The sequence below is a fragment of the Leuciscus leuciscus genome, assembly GCF_965113295.1.
Source record: "Leuciscus leuciscus genome assembly, chromosome: 15".
NCBI lineage: Eukaryota > Metazoa > Chordata > Actinopteri > Cypriniformes > Leuciscidae > Leuciscus > Leuciscus leuciscus.
This window is the reverse complement of record NC_138739.1, coordinates 27,820,459-27,840,304: the sequence shown is the minus strand read 5'-3', so window position 1 is coordinate 27,840,304 and position 19,846 is coordinate 27,820,459. Positions and strand designations below refer to the sequence as shown.

At 37.2% G+C, this 19,846-nt stretch overlaps 1 protein-coding gene across 1 annotated transcript in view; it reads left to right on the top strand.

The window, feature by feature from the left end:
- Nucleotides 1-254: 254 nt before the first annotated feature.
- The window catches only part of sbno2b (strawberry notch homolog 2b), a 45,251-nt gene continuing 25,659 nt past the window's right edge, over nucleotides 255-19,846 (top strand). Inside the window, exons 1-4 of the mRNA XM_082138807.1 lie at nucleotides 255-438; nucleotides 7,881-8,045; nucleotides 9,085-9,164; nucleotides 14,106-14,223. Coding sequence (XP_081994933.1) covers nucleotides 7,944-8,045; nucleotides 9,085-9,164; nucleotides 14,106-14,223 — 300 coding nt within the window. The 5' untranslated portion in view covers nucleotides 255-438; nucleotides 7,881-7,943. The remainder of the gene's footprint in view (nucleotides 439-7,880; nucleotides 8,046-9,084; nucleotides 9,165-14,105; nucleotides 14,224-19,846) is intronic.

Sequence of the window (19,846 nt, the reverse complement as noted above, 5' to 3'; positions counted from 1 at the left end):
ACATTTTTTAAACATCATGCAAGTATATAGAATATTTCCTCGAGGCTATCTAACTACAAAACATGGCTATTTTGTATATTTTTTACGTCATTTGTTAATACCTCTGCCAGCGAGAGACGCGACGCGAACGCTACAGTAGAATGCTCGCTTCATAATCATTTTACGCGGCAACGAGCCTTTGATTGGCCATCGGATTGGGCGTTGACGTTTGAGTCAGGCGTCGCACTAGTTGGGTTGATCATTTGCGTAACACAGTCAGACTCAGACGTGAAGATCAGCAGCCGCGGAAGTATCGGCTTTCAGTTCAACATGGCTTCAAGTGTGACGAGCTGAGAAAAAAACATCACAAAACCAGGGCTATTCTCTTTTTCACCACTCTCAAGGCGTCAAACGAGGGAAAAGACCTGGGAAATATATTCAAGAGCTGCTTTTATTCAAGTAAGCAAGTTTTAAGTCCTGTTCCTGTCAGAGTAACAGAGTTGTTTGTGTACCGGTGACCAACTTGTCTGGCGCACGCGCAGTGTGTGTGGGTAGCGCAGTCAGATTGTCAGTTACGAAAACTTCAAGTTTATTGACTATTATTTTTCCAGTGTTGTGCTATTTTGTGTATTTGTGGTTTTATAATGGTATTAGTTCGAATAGTTGGTTAGTTTGAATGTCGGAAGTGCTGTTATAAAGAGTCACTGGGTCGAGAAAAGTTTTGTGAGTTTTGGTTGATGCGTAGAGAAAAAAAAAAAAAAGGTAAATACCTCTAATAGACAGGTTTTGAACGAGTGAAATAACTTTGTTTTTATGTTGACTGCTAATTTCGACTCTTAACTGTCAAGTTTCTGTTAGAGGAGTTGGAACTTTCTGTTTTCACGTCAGTAACGTTACTTCTCTATCTTTGCGTAAAGTTGAAAGTTGTCATTATGTTGAATGGGTCTCTAATGCACTACATAATAATGTGACAGTTCTAAGTTAATGGATGAAATAGGTTTATTAATAAGGGATGAGTGATATTGAAACCAAGAGTTGTAAACCCCTCAGGCTAGAGCTGGGCTTGTCTGAACTCATATTATACTTTAAATATGTCAACCTGTTGTTTAGTTTGGTATCCAAGTGATTTTGTTTTTCCCAGGCCACTAATAAATCATTGGTATATTGTAGTGTTTCATAATTGTCTCATAGAATTGACTGTAACTCTTTCACTTCTCTGATTATTTGCCAGTCTTTACTGGGAATTTCTAATATTTCCACAGAATTGCTCTAATGCAAACTAACCCTTCCATGGAAACGTTTTTGGACCATGGTGCCTGTCATCCGTTCTCAGTAAAACCTTTTGGAGAAGTGAGTTATGATAGTTATGCCGTTCTTTATTCTGGTGATATAAGCCTTGTTGGTCAGATATGACAATGGTGTACACAGTGGATTGTGTAACTGAAGTCACGCAAACCTCTTCTTTCTTTGCCAGCAGAGTGTAGAGAAGCTCAATTAGAAGTCTCTTGTTCTCCACAAATGACGCAAACTGACATCACTTGGTCTAGACGGTTACAGGAAGGAAAAACAAAAGCATTTATGGCCTTGTTTTGTTTTGGAAAGACTAATATGTGTAAAAGATAGGACAAGACATATCTTGAAACTGAAGCCTTTTTGGATCATTTAGATTTTTTTTGTATTATGACATTTTAATGTCGTTTAAACTCCTGAATCAGTGACGAATAAGGAATTTAAGTATACAAAATATTATTAAATTTTTTGGTCATTTCAATGCCTTATGTATGTTTAAACTTTTTGTTTAAAAATGAAAGTAAAAAATTAGTTTGGTAAAATTCAAATGTATTAAATTAAAAATGTTATGCCAACTAAACTCTAAAATAACTTAAAATAACATTCAATTTATAATTTTATTTGAGATTTTTCACCTTAGTTATTTCTGTTTTTTATTGCTTGGTTCTTTTTTTTTAAACCTAAATGATTTCTGCAAGAATAGATGATTGTCACATGAAACTGAAATTATTAATATTATTTTATTTATAAAAAAAGGAAAATGCATGTCATCCAGCATGACTGATGAATTATTACCCAATAAATCAAATTTTTCATTCTATTAAAAAAAGTTGCTCTCTCCCTGACAGAGGCATCTAAATGTAAACAATGAATGTAAATGTAAAAATGAAGTCAAAAAAAATAAATGTTTATTAATCAAATAAGTACACATAATTTTTTCCAACCATAAATAACATAATCCATCAAAATGTGACAGTTTAATGCACTTTAGTTCATGATACCGGTATTTATTTTCTGTTCCTTTGTTAGTTTTGGCTCAAAGTTGGCTCAAAGTTTGGTGCACAAAGCTCTGTTGTGAAGTACAGGGAGGGCACAAAGCTCTCTAGCAGTGATTTAACTCAAGATAGTAGTCTGGGACACGGGCTATGAACCCTTCCTGCTTCCGTTTCGCTATCTTGAAGGAGTGTTTTCCCTTGTTCGGCCACTATTGAATATCATTAATGCTTTTTAATATTCAGATATTGCTGCTGTAGTAATGTCATCATGGCTGTGTTTGGTATATTCATATTACCATATCAACGCAAGTTTTCAGTTTCTCGAATTTAGGTAATGGTTCATGTATAATTAGTGAAGAAGTGCCATGGGTGCATGATTGATTGGTGCTGGGTCAAGTCCAACAGGTTACACAAACAGTGGGTGATGATTATTGCACAAGCCTTTATTTGAGTATTAGCCTATAGCTTGAGTGTTCGTGCATGTTCTCCCCGTGTCAGTGTGGGTTTCCTCCGGGTGCTCCGGTTTCCCCCACACAGTCCAAAGACATGCAGGTGAGGTGGATTGGAAATGCCAAATTGGCTGTAGGAGTGTGTGTGAGTGCCGGGTTGCGTCAGGAAGTAAAACTTGTGCCAAATCCAGTGTGTGTGTGCAGATAATTCCAATGAAGCGGACCCCAGAAATGAGCGGGAACAATACTATAGGAAGGGTTTAGTTTAAGATTTTTATACTAATATATAATATATAAATGTATATTTTATTTTATTCCAGCTTTATTTCAATTAACAGAAATGTTTTTAATAATTTTAGTCTTTAATAACGATAATATCCTGGGTTTGTGTCAAAACCCCTGCTGTAGAATGCAATTGAAGCGCTGGCGACCGTTCCTCTCCTGAACGCTGGTTGTGCGTATGGAATGTGCATTCAAGGAATGTTTCACTCTGATAGTGAAAGAGCACGCACGTCACGTCAGAACTAGACATGGCGTCTTCATGGTCTTCAATCGTAACATCTGCTGATTACCGATCCATCGGGTTCCTGCAAAGTCAGTCCTGACTCCTGATGTAATAGGTTGGTCTTCAGAAGGGGCGCTGTGTCACGGGGAAACCTATACAAATGCGAATGTTAAAGACATTTCAAGAGGAAAAAAGAAGCTGCATTTACACGGATCCTAATAGTCCATTTGTAATCGAACTAGTAGCACAGTCGGAATAAGTCACGTATGTGACCACGTCAGTCGGAATGAATTAGCCAAATCCGATTGAAATTTAATTCGGATTGTAAGGGGCGGTTTAAACCTTTTGTAATCCATTTAGGACATGTAAGATTCATCAATCAGAGTGATTTAATTCTGATTGAAACAAAAAGTGCCCATGACACTTTTATTGAGAAAGGTTGAGAATTGTGGTCAGAAAGACTAGCTTCGAGATCTTGTGGTGGTTTGTCCGCCCCCAGTTTTCCCATAACTAACCGCTCAATCAGTTTCTCTGTGAAGAAACCCTTGTTTTCCTGTATAAGATCATTGACACTTTACCAATGCAATTGTGTTTTCTTCTTGAACAAAAATAGTACAAGGATGAAGTTTTAGTTATCCGTCCCTGAATTAAACATCTTTATTAGGTTTCCTTGGGTCTTTTTTTTTTTTTTTTACAGTTTATGTAATATTATGTAATGCTTTTTTCCTTCGGAAGCAAATTAGGGCTGTTCTTGGTTTTGACGGCACCCCAGGAACGTGCGTGTGGCTTGTTTTTCTGGACGCAGCCTTTGCTCTGTCATTTAGTCGGATCAGAGTGCGGTTCAGTGTTGGTTTCGTGACCCCGGGCAGAAATGAAGGCCCTCGGTTGACCGGAGTTGCTCGGGTTTGGAGGGAATTGAAAAGGCGTCACCCTCTGCAACTGGGCCAGAGTTGTGCTGGAAGAGGGCGGCAACTGAAGTTCCAGTAAGACAGCGGATAGACCAGTGAGAGAAAGAAAAGGCAGCAAATGTTTCTGTCCCCCCCATAGGTTTATTTTAAGGATATCCAAATGCATATTCAGATGAACATGCCATTTGTTAGATCCATGAGTCCCATTGTTTTTTGTTTTTTGTTTTTTTTTGTTTTATGAAAGTTTTTTTCTTGGTTATGCTTTATGCGTCCAGTTTTATTTTAAATGCAGATATCCTTCAAACCTTCCCCAAGGAATCTTGATTGTTTTCATGTTTATATTAATTCAAATCATGAAAACAGTTTGTGGCTCGAGTTTCCATGACCATTTTTAATGGCTCATGATGCCATAAACATCTAAACATTCCCAAAACATTTAACAACCTGAGAACTTCTAAACTAAACATTAGAGGGACCTTTTTTAGCTTTAGCTACACTAATATTGGAAGATTTACTACTAGAGCGTGGCTCCAATTTGCTCTCATGTCATTTTCAACCCCACATTTCTTCTTATTTTCAATCATATATTATTTAGCTTAATGTTGCCGATATGCTGAACAAAATGAATCATTGAGTCTTTTGGAAAAATACTTCATAAAGCCGCCAGCTACGCACATCCCTTTTAACGTGGTTTAGCTTTGAATAGCCTCCATTGATCGTAGGTTCTGAATGACATCGGTAAACCTCTGAGATGGCTCTCTCCTTCAATGAAATGAAAGCCCGGTATGACTCACAATGACTTCATTAAATTCATCCTGCTGATGCTTGATAAAACTAAATGTCCCACCCAGCTAGACAATATTGCCTGTAATCGTGATTATACAAAGATATAGGCTTAGTAGACACTATAATACACCCTAAGTAGTGTAGTTTTCTTTTGAATGAATCATTTAGAGTATTATGTCTGCCATGTTTGCCATTTGCCTCCAGCTGTTAAGAACTCTGGAACAATCTGTAACGTATAGCCACTGTGACTTTTGATCAAATGAATGCATCCTTCCTGAAAAACAATATAAATTTAAAAGTTGACCCCGAACATTTGAACGGTAGTGTATGTCAGTGCTATGTTTTGCGTGTGACGGCACTAGCAGAGTAACTCTTTCCCCTCTTGAATATTTAATCCCTTAATCAATGTGTCTAGCTCTGCCATTGCAAACACGTTTGGACGCACTTAGCATGCTTAGTTTGTTTCTCTAATTGCATTAGCTTCGACTGTTTCCAAACAAGTGTCAGCATGATTTTCCTCTATCTCCCGGGATCGTCTGCCCTCGCAAGCTCGGCTTTCCCAGCCTGTCATGCGAGACCCGTTGAAGTCAGTCTCTGTGGCCAGATAACACACTCGTTTGGCTCTTCCTAGTGCAGTCTCCTGACAAGACCTTTACCCAGAGATGAAGGACTGAGATAGACAGAGAACAAACGAGGACACAGCGATACAACTCAGTTTTGGCACCGGACCACATAAAGCAAACAGAAGATGAAAACTGTGCCATGTTTGCTGACCTCCTCTAAATCAGTGTTAAATCACAATCTCTCCTTACTTGATTATATGCATTAACTGTTACAGAACAATTTCACTCATCAGAACACATGAGGTTCATTGATCCAAGAACATCGTGAACCCTGATAAAAGTGTGAAAGCTCACAAGGATGAGCGGATTAGCGGAGTCACACGTTCCTGGATGACTTCCACGTGCTCCCGCTCACCGTGATGCATCAGAATGTGAGCGGTGGCCTTAACTAACTCTTGAGGGGAAACATGGGAAACCCCTGATGGTGATCCATGCCTTGCCACAAGCCTGAGGACTTTTTTTCCCATTACATTATGCATGTTTCCTTTTCTTCCCATTCCCTGAAAGACAAGCGATCCCATTGCGAGAGATCAGAGAAGATTAGTGGACCCGCGTGAGGCATCCATCAGGTCTCGCGCCGCAGGCACCCTGCTGTGGCAACAGTCTCATGTGCTGTGGTCACGGAATAAGCTTTTGTAATTTACACCATCTGTAAGCCTCCGGTGTGATTATCAGACGGGCACTTTTTGTCCAGATCTGAAACCTAAGTTCTCTTAGCTCGGTTGGTTTTGAAAGCCAGACCGGAGGATTTTCTTTCTTGTTTGAAGGAATTCCCCCTCCATGTCACCGCCAGTGCTGATTTTCATTCTATTTTTAAAGTAATGACTCCTATTATTGAAATACAAAGCGTTGAGAATGTCACATGTCAGGTTTGCGACGTGATCTGTCGCAACGCAGCAATTCTTCTCTAATAATGTATTTTTCTTTAAACCTATCCTATTTTTAAAAAGGTTCTTTAAGATTACTTTTTCACTAAATACATTTATATTTACAAATTTATTTTATACATTTGAATCAGATTATCATTTTTTGAAAATAGTGGCCCCATCGCATGCATCAAGATACATAATCTCGGATTTCAATTGGAGTTTAGGCTTCCTTCTCTTTCAATACAGCCTCCCAGTTTGTTTCCTTCAATAGACCTTTTATGTGTTTCTTATTATTTTTCTGGAATGTTATATCAAATAAAACCCGTGTACGTTTCGTTCCTATAAAAATATCTATCCTTGGTGCTTTCTCATCTTTTTTTCCCCCTTGTCTTCCAGTAAAGATAATGGTGTTTTACTGGAAGAGGACATCAACTCAATAGTAATCAGTATTGATTGTCCTTTGTGGCAAGGGGTTAGATAGATGGACACCTCCTCTTACTGGGATGCATTGACTGCCCCAGGCATTTGACGGGGTAAAAAATATGGATGCAACCTCGGGAGTTTGTGGAGTGTTTTTATAGACGACATGAAATCAAAATAATCTTGTTTACTTCCTTAATAGATGTCCCTGGACTTATTGTGCATGATATATCAGTGCATGTTATTGTAGAGAAAAACCAATTATACCATAACCTTAGACTTTTTGCAACTTTTCTTTTCAGCTGACGTAATCGTAATCTTTAAAAACAGGAATCGTTTTCTAACACTGTTAAATATGTATTAATAGTAATGCTACTCAAAATGAATATCCTTTTTCTTGACTTTATATGTTGTGATGGCTTAATTCACTTTAGTGTTTTAAGTTATTTAGACAAAGTAGTATAGAATTTTAATATAATTATGTTATCTCGGTTATCAGCCTTAACATGCAAACTGTTCACTGGCATATTATCTACTTCCTAACGAGAAACACAAGTTGTTTTGTGCTTCAGGCTTCTGAGAATTTCCTTTGCATTTCAGTTGTTGTCCCTTCATGTGATACCAAGATGTTTGTTCTCTTAATTTTAACTGCTCCATGTCTCAATTTTGTATCTTCACAATGAATTCTATTCAAATATTATCCTTTTGTACGTAAGAGCAGCCACACATGTCTCAGGTCGCATAGTCAATGAAAGCCTTCATCAATGAAAGCCTTCACAAAGGTTTTCGTGTGAACCTTTATGCTCGTTTAGTTGATGATAATAGATCTATTCACAGTGTTTGGAGAGCAGGAATGGATTATTTTAAGGTGTATTTCACCGTTAATAACCGTGTGTGTTGTTCCAGATGACTATTTGTGTCATTTGAGTCTTTCTTCCTGCTTGAGGGTATTTCTCACAGAGTTTTTACACTGACAGCATAACTGATTCATTATGCTCTCCCGCTTGATTTTCCACAATTATGGACGTGCCGTGTCTCCTTTGTTTGTGTGGTTAGGTCATGGTGTGAAGACATTGACCGGATCACTCAGGTTTATACGGTGTGCGAGACTGCAGTCTGATGCCATCGCTCTCAATTCCGCCTGCTATGGACGGGCACAGCTTCTCACATTCGGATGGACCTCAGCTGGATGCCGGGGGGTTCGTCCTGCCACCCCCTATGGTAACTCAGATTAGCTCTCTTTCATTTAGCATCATGTCTTAGTGTGTGAAAGTGGTCGCACCAATCAAAAACATGACCTAGGTTCGAACCTGCAACCTTTTGGTTACCAGCCTAGATTGTTAACCACAACACTACACCACCCTCCCACAACACTACACCACCCTCTTGGTATTAGGATCAGCACATTTTTTGTGGCAAGACAAAACTCTAATCTACTGTACCTAGCAAATACTCATAATCATAATGTTCATCACTAGTTTCCTTTTTCAAAAACTCAGGTCATTCATTCTGATATCTGGCAAAACCTCAAGAATTTGGTGTATGTGGGTGACACTCAGAATGACGTCTTTGTGGTCGCAGAGTCATTTTAACAGTTGGTAGACACAATTTCTGATAAAGTGATGCTTTTTCTTGCTGTTTCATTCGAATACTGTTATCATGATTCTTGTATTGTGACAACACCCAGTAAAAATCAAAGAAAAAGATGGTTTTAAAGTGGAAAAAGGAACTGTAAGGTAAATATTTGGGCGGTGTTGGAGTACAGTGATGTCATCATGAGTGTAAATATTATTTGTACAAATGAAGGGGGTTTCCTGTGGACTCGCATTTTGGGTTTAAACAGAATGACTCGCTATTTTTTTGCAGGCTTCATTTGGCTCTTCTCAATGGTTTAATGGTTATGATTTTTTTATTTTAGTTTCTGTTTTATTTTCAGTGTGTTCCTTGTTAGTTTAGTTTTCACTTGGTGATTGTTAGTTTTAGTTTTATGTGTAGGCTAGTTTTTCTAGTAAATTTCCTTTAAAAATAGCTTTAGTATTTACATGTAAAAATGCATGTGCCATAATTTCCATCTTTTGTTATTAGAACTTTAGTATAACATTTTCATATCAGCCATTTATTCATTATCAGCCATAACATCATAGTTACTACTTAGTATCTACTTTTTTTTAGATAATCGTAAAGGCCAGAACTAATACTGGTGCATTCCTACCTAACACATAAACTTTAGCCTCTAAACCTTTCACTTCCTCTATTTCAGAGCCACGTGTTTGCTAACAACCCTTGGAGCTTCCCCCATCAAACCTACAGCTTACCCTGTCCTGTGCAATCTGAAAACCAGTAAGTACCCAGACTTCTGTCTAATCACGATACCTGATAAGGATGTTTGGTTTGGAGTGTTTTCCAAAACTGGAGGAAACCTAAAAGTGAACATGAAACCAAAACTTAACTTTCTTAACACGTGCTCCTGGTGTTATTGTGCACATTATTCCAGAGGAAAAAACAAAACATTTTTGTCTTCGTAATCTTCCATCAAAATGGTGTTTAAAGCCAATTTTATTTTTTTTACTATCCAATCAATCCCTCGCATATCATCCCAGCCTACATTTGTATTTTGTTTCACTCTGACATGCATCTGATTATGAAAGTAAAGTGAGTTGCTAATGACATTTGGCGTTGACTTTAAGAAAAGCGTGTTACCATTGTGTTATGTCTGCCATTTCCACAGGGGAAGACCTTTTGCAAGTTGACGCAGTAGTTTTCTGACTTATTTGACCTTAAAGAACTGTATTGTATTCGTAAGCTTGATACAGAATGTCACAATGTGTCTATTCACATCTACATGACCCGATAAGACGCAAGTGAAAACATCCCTGAACTTGACATGACATGTGATAGAAACTTTATCACCTGACTGAGTCTGTAACTTTAGTCGACGTGGTGAAGCCCTTGGCACCAGAATGACTTATCCTAGAAATCTGCTTTGTGGCTTTTGTTTAAGAAATCATTGCATCGTTAAATGCCAACTTTAAAGGGATAGTTCGCCCAAAATTTAAATCAAGTTGTCATTTAGTTTTCAAAACTGTTTGACTTTCTTTCATTCTTTCTGGGGAACACAAAATAAGATCATTTAAAAAATGTTTCTTTTCTTTCTTTTTTTTACAATGAAAGTCAATGGAGTCCAAACAGTGTTGTTTTTGGACCCCGTTGACTTTCATTGTGTGTACAAAATATCTTTAAACATTCTGAAAAATAACTATTTTTGCTACTTGCTGCTATCGAAATGTCTGACAAACAGCTCAAAGAATGTATGCAATTCGCCACTCATACTCCTCTAATGACGTGTCATTCAGGAGTTGTTGCTATGCCTGATCATTTCATGTGATCCAAGTGCCATCAGAGGTCACGTGACCGGAGGGGTGTTTTGTTTACAGAGACTGTGGGAAGTCCTCTCTCTGTATTTATAACACACACACAGTAGCGATTTGTTGAAGAAATATGGCACAGGGAAAAGAGACAGACGAGATATGTGTGCAAAGGTCAATGTGTTTGAAAACGTCGAAATAGGGGTCTCGGTTTTAGAAAGAATAAGTTTGTGGTTGATGCTAGCGTCAGTGCTACATCCTGTCCACCCACTCCTTGGTGGAAAAACAACTTGATGCATTCACAGAATTTCATCGCTAGCAATGTGAGAACCTTTAATGGTGCTTTGGCTTTTTTTTATCATCAGCTTTTGTAGACAGAATAGGAAAATGCCAAACTTCATGGTTATTAGTTTATGCTTCATATTACATTCTTCCAGTCAGAGCAAGACACCAGATACCAGTTTTCCCAATTTAATGAGTCATAGCCATTCAGATGATTCAAACCTCTTTGTATTTTTAGTTCAGACAACATGGTTATTATATTATATTTTTCAATTGAAGCAAATATATTATTATTATTGTTGCTATTATTGTTATTAATACTAATAATAATTCGATACATTTGAATAATTTAATATATTTGAATATTGTATTGTATAATATTAATATTGTGTGTGTTGTGTGTGTCTATGTCTATGCATAGGGGTGTAACGATACCGTTTGGTACGAGGCTTTCGGTTCGGTACGCGTTACAAACCGAACGATTCATTGGAACATTTTTCCCACCGGTGCGACCTTTGTTCCCTGTCGAACAACTTGACGAGATGACAAATTATTGAACTAGATGAAAAAAATTTGAAACACACACGCTACAAACTATCCCCTCAGCATTTAGTGGACACTCTCGTCTTTCTGGAAGAAAAAAACAAAACAAAAAAATTTAGTAAAAGCACCACTGAGTTCCATATAAAGACAAAATTGTTATTTTCTTTGTATTTGTTTATAACTACTATTATACATTTAGTTTTTTTTTATAAGGAGTTGTTTTTTGTTGTATATGCTACTACGAAGACACCCCAGAAGATGGGTCAAGTATAGCTCCATCATTGTTCAAAGTAATATAATAATAATAAAATAATGAATAATAATAATACTTTTTTTCCATTGGTGGTATTATTATTTATAATAATTATAATTAATAAAAATGCTAATACATTTTTTTTATATAATAATGAATATAAAAACTATTTGATACTGATGATGATAATATTGATAATAATAATAACAATGTTGTTATTGACATTAATTTGAATAATTATTATTATTATTATTTAAAAAAACTACCAAATAATAGTAATAATAATTCAAATTGAATCAGTGAAAGTCACCCAGACAAGTTGGAATCTCGCTGTTACAGTCTCAAATAATACTTCTGGTGCCATGTTTAATTTAACACAATGATAACAAGCATTGATGGATAGTTTTACAGTCTGTTCATCATATCGTAATGTGTACGTGGTTGTTGAATAGTCAGTCTATGAAGGTGTCTAGACTTGGATGATGAATGTTGTTTACCTGACCGCCACACTCCGTCTGAAAGCATTAAAATAATCAGACCAAAAGACTATATACTTTATTCGCATTTATTTACTAGCCTGAAAATTATTTTACAGTCCATTTCCCTCCACCGTTTGCTGCAGATACAAGTGATTTTTCTCAGAGGGATGTGATTACACAAGACAGAGACGGGGCATTATGGGATGAGTTCAGTGTTCCAGAGGTTAGTGCCGAGTGAATTGTATTGTGTTGATGGAATGTGCTTGAATCGATGTGCCAAGCTTGCGGTGCAATATTAGAAGAAGGGGATTTCCATATAACCTCTGAGTCTGAGGATATGTAAATATGGACCATTTTATTTGAGGAACACAAATGCGCTGAACTGCAAATTCGCTGGTTTTGTAATTAAAATGAATTATAATATTTACTTTATAGTGTCACGTAGTGCCATATTAGTTTTTAAGAGTGTGTTCAGACTTGTAGTTCGGTTCACTTGGTTCGTTTGGTCCAGACCAAAAAAAACCCAGCTGATTTTGCAAAATTTTGACCAGCTGAGAACTTGTTAAGAGCTTTTAAGATGTGTAAAGGAGTCACACATTAATGAAGATCTGCTGTGAGGAGACGTGGTTCTGACGGCGTACGCGAATATGATGAGGAAAAAAACGGTATGCTTGAACCATCCGTCCTTTTTAGGGTCTCATCTTCTGACATCATGTCCTGTTTTTGGTTCATTTAGATGCCTTTTGTCCTTGTAGCGTTCGTATTTCAGTCAAACCGCACCAGAGTTCGTTTGGAAGCGGACCGAGACGCATCTTTTCAGTGGTTCGGATGGCAGCGTTCACACTTATTCAGATGAACCGCACTAACAGAGCAATCGCACCAGGTTTCATTTTAATCGAACCAAACTACACTAATAGTTTCAGCAGTTGTCGTCCATTTCGGATGGATAAATTATGATGCATACACTACCGTTCAAATTTTGGGGTCGGTAAGATTTTTTTAAATGTTTTTGAAAGAAGTCTCTTCTGCTCACCAAGGCTGCTTTTATTTGATTAAAAAATGCAGTAAAAATCGTAATATTGTTATTTAAAATAAGTGTTTTTTTATTTGAATATTTTTAATGTAATTAATTCCTGAGATCATTACTGAAGTCCTCAGTGTCACATGATCCTTCAGAAATCATTCTAATATGCTTATTAATATTATTATCAATGTTGAAAACAGTTGGGCCGCTTCATATTTTTGTGAAAACGTGATCTATTTTTTCATGATTCTTTGATTTATAGAAAGTTCAAATGAAACAGCATTTATTTGATCTAGAAATCTTTTGTAACATTATAAAAGTCTTTACTGACAAAAAAAAACCTGATCCTAAACTTTTGAACGATAGTGTATGTGTATATTATTCATACAATGGGGGCTAATCTTTTATATTTTTAGAATTTAATATCATTAAAAATAATAATTTTATAATCAGCACAATAATAATAATAATATATACATTTTAAATATATTATATTTATTTTGCATCATAATGCCTCTTTTACATTTGTTCAAAATCCCATACCATTCTGTATATTTAGACATTTTGAATCCCAGATGTTGGAAGTTGTCAGGAAGTTGAAGTCTCATGCCACTGCATATGTATTTATGTGTGTTTATGTGTGTGTGTGTGTGTGTGTGTGTGTGTGTTTTGTCATAACTCATCCTACATCAGCTCATTTAAGAGCAAAGGTTTCTGTTCTCTGATCAAGTCACATATTCCCAATGGCAGCTTGCTGTCAAAACAGTTCAAATGTATTATCCTAACTAGCAATCCTAACTAGCAACGCAACAAAAATATCCACCTCGGAATTAAGCTTCCTGAAATGTAATGTGGTGATTTCCGAAAAAGTTAGAGACAGAGAACTGAAAGTGAATGTCACATGACGTGCATGACTCATAAGGTAGTTAATGAATGAATGTCACCTGATGGTATGCCGTTAGTGGAGACACTTTGATATCTAAAGCCTATACAAATATACACATCTGTGAACTTAACTTTAAACACATAGTTCACCCAAATTGAAAATTTAGTCATTTTACTTATTTTTAGTCTCTTTAAGGTATTTTAATGTGTCATTTATATCGACGTGTTTATAATGTGCACAAGTCATTACTCATTATGTGTATGTGTAAATCTTTTTTTATGTCCCATCCTGACTTTTTCGGTCACATTGCTGTCACCAGGATGTGATGTGTTTGTTTTCATGACACAAAAAACTGTGAATTTCCTTCTTCCTTTTTTGTTTACTCTACTCGTGATCCATCACGAAACTATGTCCTAATGCTTCTCTTTCTTTTATTTTGTCTCTCTCAGGCAGCACCTTTTCAACGGCCCATCAGACATGATCACGGAGTTGTTTCCCAATGGCATCAGCGACTTCGACTTCGACTTCCCCACCCTGGATCTCTCTCGGAACGGAGACCTCTCTCAGGTAAGGCCCTGCTGTTCGGGATGTTGGCGTATCTCAAAGGCTTTGATCCTCCTTGTGTTGCGTTCACAACTGATGAAATGGTGTCTAGACAGGATGAAGACTCTGTTTGTCATCTCACAAAGACTCGTTATTGATGAGTGGATATTGTTACGTGGCTATTTGAGAATTAAATATCTGTAGTATCTTTTCTTTTTTGTTGTCTTTTTTGTGTTTGAGTGGATTAGACAGGGAAAAAAATTTTTTGCTACTAAATTAAGTTTTTTAGCTTCTGTAAAACAATCATGATTATGATTATGTCCATAATCAAGCATATCTATTTTGGTCAAAATTGAGATCAAGATTATTTCACATAATAAAGAAAACTTGTCTTTTTAACAGTTGATTTCCTTTAAAGGGAAAATGGATTTCATGAAATGGATTTTTTTATTTTTGATATGTTCCTTGAGGTTAACTTATAATATTGTTATACATTTATAATGTACATTGCTGTACATTTACAGACAATGCATTATAAAATCGTTTACTTACAGTTATGACGCAGCTGCTGTCGGATCCAATCCAGCTGCCTGCTTAATTTTTGATATGACGATCACATCCAGTGTAGGCAAATGTCAGCCATTAAGCAACTGAACGCCAGTGGGCGGGGCCTATGGTGCAACGATGTGTAACTATTTGTCGATTCTTGCTCTAAAGGCAGGCATATGCAAATGTATTTGCTAGGGCTGTGATGAGACACTTATGCTATTGTTTGCAGCCTAATTTGTGCTCATCAGGGAGCTCGAGTTTTACTTTCACTTTCAAATTTGTGATCGCGCGCACTCCGTAGTGGAGGTGCTGAGCGCGCATTCTACAAGATAAGGGGCCGTTCACACAGAATGCGTTTTTGCTTTATAAAACGTGAGATGCTGGCAGTTGAATGGGGAAAAAACGCAAGGTCTCGAGATGCATTTTGTAAAATTTGAACTGATTTTAACATGATTTTAAAATGCGCGAGACGCTGCAAAAGATGTAAGACACGAGCGCAACATTATACACATCCGTCTAGCGCGTGTTTACATAGAAAGACAATGGAAAAGTAGATATTGGAAATGTAGCGCATTGGAATGGAAAAACGCATTCTGTGTAAACCGCCCCTAAGACATTTATCAGACTCTCTGTTGAGCAACGAATCCTCCGCCATCGTCACACGATCAGTGCTGGATGAGCAGAGTAGACGTTTACAATAGTTTGTTGGTTACAATGGTTTTTATTTTTATAAAAAACAGCAAAACGGCAGTGGAGGTGGTGTCGCGGTGTACACCGTAATGTAATGTGAATGTAGCGGTGGCATACTCTGTGCTGATTTCACCCTCACGCTCCCTAACAACTTTTTTACTCAACGAGAAGTCTCGTCATGTTTTAGTCTCGCGAGATCTCGTGGCACCAGATCTCGTCACACCCCTAGTATTTGCCCATGTGACTTCACAGATTCCGCAATATCAAAACGTGCCATTTAAATGCTTTGTTTATAATGAGGAGGTTTTAAGCAATGAAACTGGCAGGATGTTTTAATGATACAAGGAACTCTTACGGCTCGTTTCCACCGAGCGGTACAGTACAGTGCGATTCGTGACGGTAAACCCTGATCCGCCTTGCGTTTCCACTGCCAACAGTACCCTTACTTGAAGGGTGTGGTGTATGCCGGAAAGTAATGATCGACGTCATTCTCACGGTATTGTGTTTCAACTGTATATTAAAAAATGGCGCCTCTTGTGTTGATGAGTGATGATTCTCTGTCAACCAATCAACGTTCTGCAGTAAGTCTAGCTCCACCCTTTAGTACCGGACTACTGTGCTAGGGTCCCAAAAAAGTGGTACGGTACAGTTCGGTATTTTGGTACCATTCACAACTTCTGACAATCAAAACGGAAATAATTGCGTACCGTACTGTACTGTACCGTACCGCTCGGTGGAAACGAGCCATTATAAGTCAAAAGATCAAGGCAAATTTGATTTCTCATGTCATGACCCCTTGAAACTAGGGCTGGGCGATAAAACGATAACGATAATTATCGCGATATAATTTTTCTCAATAAAACGATATCAAGAGTTCAATAAATGTTCGATAATGTTTATGCGCCAAAGGAGGAACGAAACTCATTTGAACCGCGTGCCACGCAGACCATTTATCCGCTCAGCTCAAAGTCCAAACCGCAGCGCAGCGCAAACTCACTAGAGCAGAGGCGTTTATTCTGATCGGTCTCGCTCACGAGATCCAGTGAGAAGCGCTTGAATTCAGCGAAGAACACAATGTCTCCGTGATTTAAACCAGTTTAAAGGCAGATGAAACGGCGCTGACAAACCGGAGCAACAACGATACAGTCAGAAGGCTTTTCCGTCTACAAATTCCCATCATTTACCATGGATTTGCTGTAACGTTAGCCTAGTAATATTAACTGCACCATGAAATGTGGGACATACATATTGAATTGTATTATATTATTAATGTAGACGATGTATTAAAGGACTAATGGAATATAATTGCAGTATTTAAAGGAGAACTTGGTAACTTTTTTAACTTAATAAAACTGTCTAGAAATCATTTGGATGGTTAAACAACCTGTTCTGGTGATATTGGTGACTTTCCCCGCTCCCCCCAGCGTTCCCAGGCGGAAAACCAACCTTGCAACTTGCGCACTGCCGTCCCGGCAAAGTGAAATTGGAAGTCTCGTGAGAAGCGAGAACTAGAACGAGAACGAGCGCGAAACACAAATTGCTTTACGGCAATTCGACATAAACACACACGCATGTATGATGTATTACCAGATTACTCACCTCGGTAGACATAGCTCCACGCGATACAGTTGGCTTGCTCCGATCAAAACAAACGCACATGAGCAGCGGTAGAGAGGGGGAGGAGGCCGCCGCAAGTGAGTTTTTTACGACTGTGTTGTGAAATATACGCCCCCCCACAGCTGTAGGGGGAGCTCGTGGGGAAAACATGCGACAACAAAAGGGAAAATCAGCGAAGAAGTGACTAGAGTTCGCTAGAGTTACAGAGTTCTCCTTTAATAATGTATTTAGGCTACTGTTTTTCATTAGCCTGGGAAAACCCAGACTACTTCCGGCGAATTTTAATTCTCTCTCCAGGATAGTCTGGAGAAGAGCCCATTCAAACTCATTTCTGTGCCGCCGAAATCGCGGCACCAATCAGAAACGTTTGGGGAGGGATTTACATGATGACGACAGCGCAGCGACGCTGAAGGAGATTTCATTACAAAGATGGATGCCGCCGTGGAACATTACTCGTTCGAATCATAGACAGTATATAAACGAATCAGTTATCGCGTCTGTTTTGAGCGATTTAAACTTACCGTTTTCGTTAAAACCGGAGCAAAGAACAACACTCGAAGCATACGTCATCTCCTTTATCGATCTGATTGGTTTTATGACTATCCAATTGCGCCCAGAGGAATTTGAGCTACGTCGGTTGGTGACGCCCCTTTGGAAATGATTTGTCTACATAGCTTCGCCAGACCCTACACTCAGTTTCAACTGAGAAGGGTCTGGTTTTAACCAGGCTAGTTTTTCATACAAATACCATAGAAACCATAAAGTTATATTTTGCCATGATAGTGAGGTGCTATAGGCTATACCTGGTTTTATCTGTTGTTATCATGATCTAAATGCATGATACTGGATGACCAATGGTTAGTCAGAATATTACATTTTAACAAATAAAAATTACACATGCAGAAACTAAGAAATAATTTGTTCTATTAAGATATTTATTTTGTTAAGGGAGAATGACAAATGTTTTGTGAAATGTTCTCCTGTTTGGCAAGTGTTTGTCATGATATGTTCTGACAATAAAGAGTAGTTTAAAACCACAATTAACGCTCTGGTTTCTACAACTTTCACTTAAGAGCAAAAAATTTGCCTTTAAACTTGAAAGAAATAAAGGTTTGACATTTATCGTGATAATTATCGATATCGACTGATATAAAAAAAAATGATCGTGATAATTTTGTATGGCCATATCGCCCAGCCCTACTTGAAACATATAGTTTTTTGGACAGATGAAAAATATATGAAAAATGCAATATAAAATGCAACTAACCATATTATCATGCAAGTTTACAAAAATAAATAAACTTATAAGTGCGTCCAGTTGCACTCTAAGGTACTTTGTCACAAATTCATCCGTCACTTGTACAGGTTGCATGACATCCCCGTGTTTTGTAATGAAAGCAATATTTTTTCCGCTGGATCGCCACTAAACAACAATGTTTTGAAAGTGCAAGAGTGTAGAATGAGAAACCTTAACCCCAAAGAACCATATCAGCAAAAGGGAGCTCTTCATGTAAATATTTTTCTAAATATAAAACAGGTTTTTGAACAGGTTTTCCCCGTCTGCCATTGTTCCCCGTCTGCCATGCTTCATTCTTCCACTTTCATTTCTATGAAACAACATTTTTAAAGGTGCCTCCCAAACAGGACCATAAGTCTGTTAAAAAACACATGATTAATTAACTGTTGTCACACCTTATTCCCATGACATTTGGACCCGAGTCCTGCCACCTATAAGTGGAACATAATGGGAATTAAATCTGGATCCACCCTTCGACTAGTTTTCTGGCAGCGCTGTAATCGCCTCGCGCTTTGACACTGCAACAGAATTGCTCAAGCAGTGGTTTCATGTTCCCGCCTCGCCATTGCTAAGTTTACTTGAGTGTTTGTAACAGGAACATTACCTCAGCGACTAAATGGATATAAAACCTATTTCAGTCTCAATGGGTTCAATGGGGGGTGGAGACAAAATAAAGCTATATTAAGGCATATCGTCACTTGTTTAAGAGAAAAACACTCAAGTGAAGAATTCAGACTGGATGAAAAAGCTCTAAAAAAAATTCATTGAATTATATTTATTAGATATTATATTAAACTTGACAAATATTGATTAAATATTTTATCAATAAAAAAAATATATTGTACATTTTTATTAGTTATTATATTATTTTGAATATACTTTTATATCATACAGTATATCAATATTAAATATTAATTTTAAATCATTCAGTTTTCAGTTTATTTCCAATATTAAAAATATTTCTTCAATATTTGATAAGTTGACAATTATTTAAGTATTATATAAATAAAAATATGATTGTAATTTTATAATTAATTTTGACCATTTTATTATGATTATAACATTATCAAGTTGAAAATCATTTGAATAATTTCTTTGAACAAATAATGATGGAAATATTTTATATATACATATTGCGTAAATGGCTTTAAAAAACAACAACTTTGTTTTAAATGTTTGTCTTACTGTCCCTCCTCCAAGTTTCTCAATGTCTTAATGATTCATTGTAACAAACAGTTAAAAATAAAACTGAAATAAACCCAAATTGAATGATTTTGTGAGTTTAATCATAAAGGTCATAAAAATAAAAAGCACATTTTTATTAGTGTCAAATGAAATCTACCATCTGCTCTGGCTAACGTCGGGGGTTTCGGTCTAGTTCTGTTGCATGTTAACATGTCTGGGTGATTCAGTCTCAAGAAAGGTGGATGGTGAGTAAGATCTCCTTTGTTGTGGTTAGTGCCATGCTATCCTTCAAGAGATCACAGTCATGGT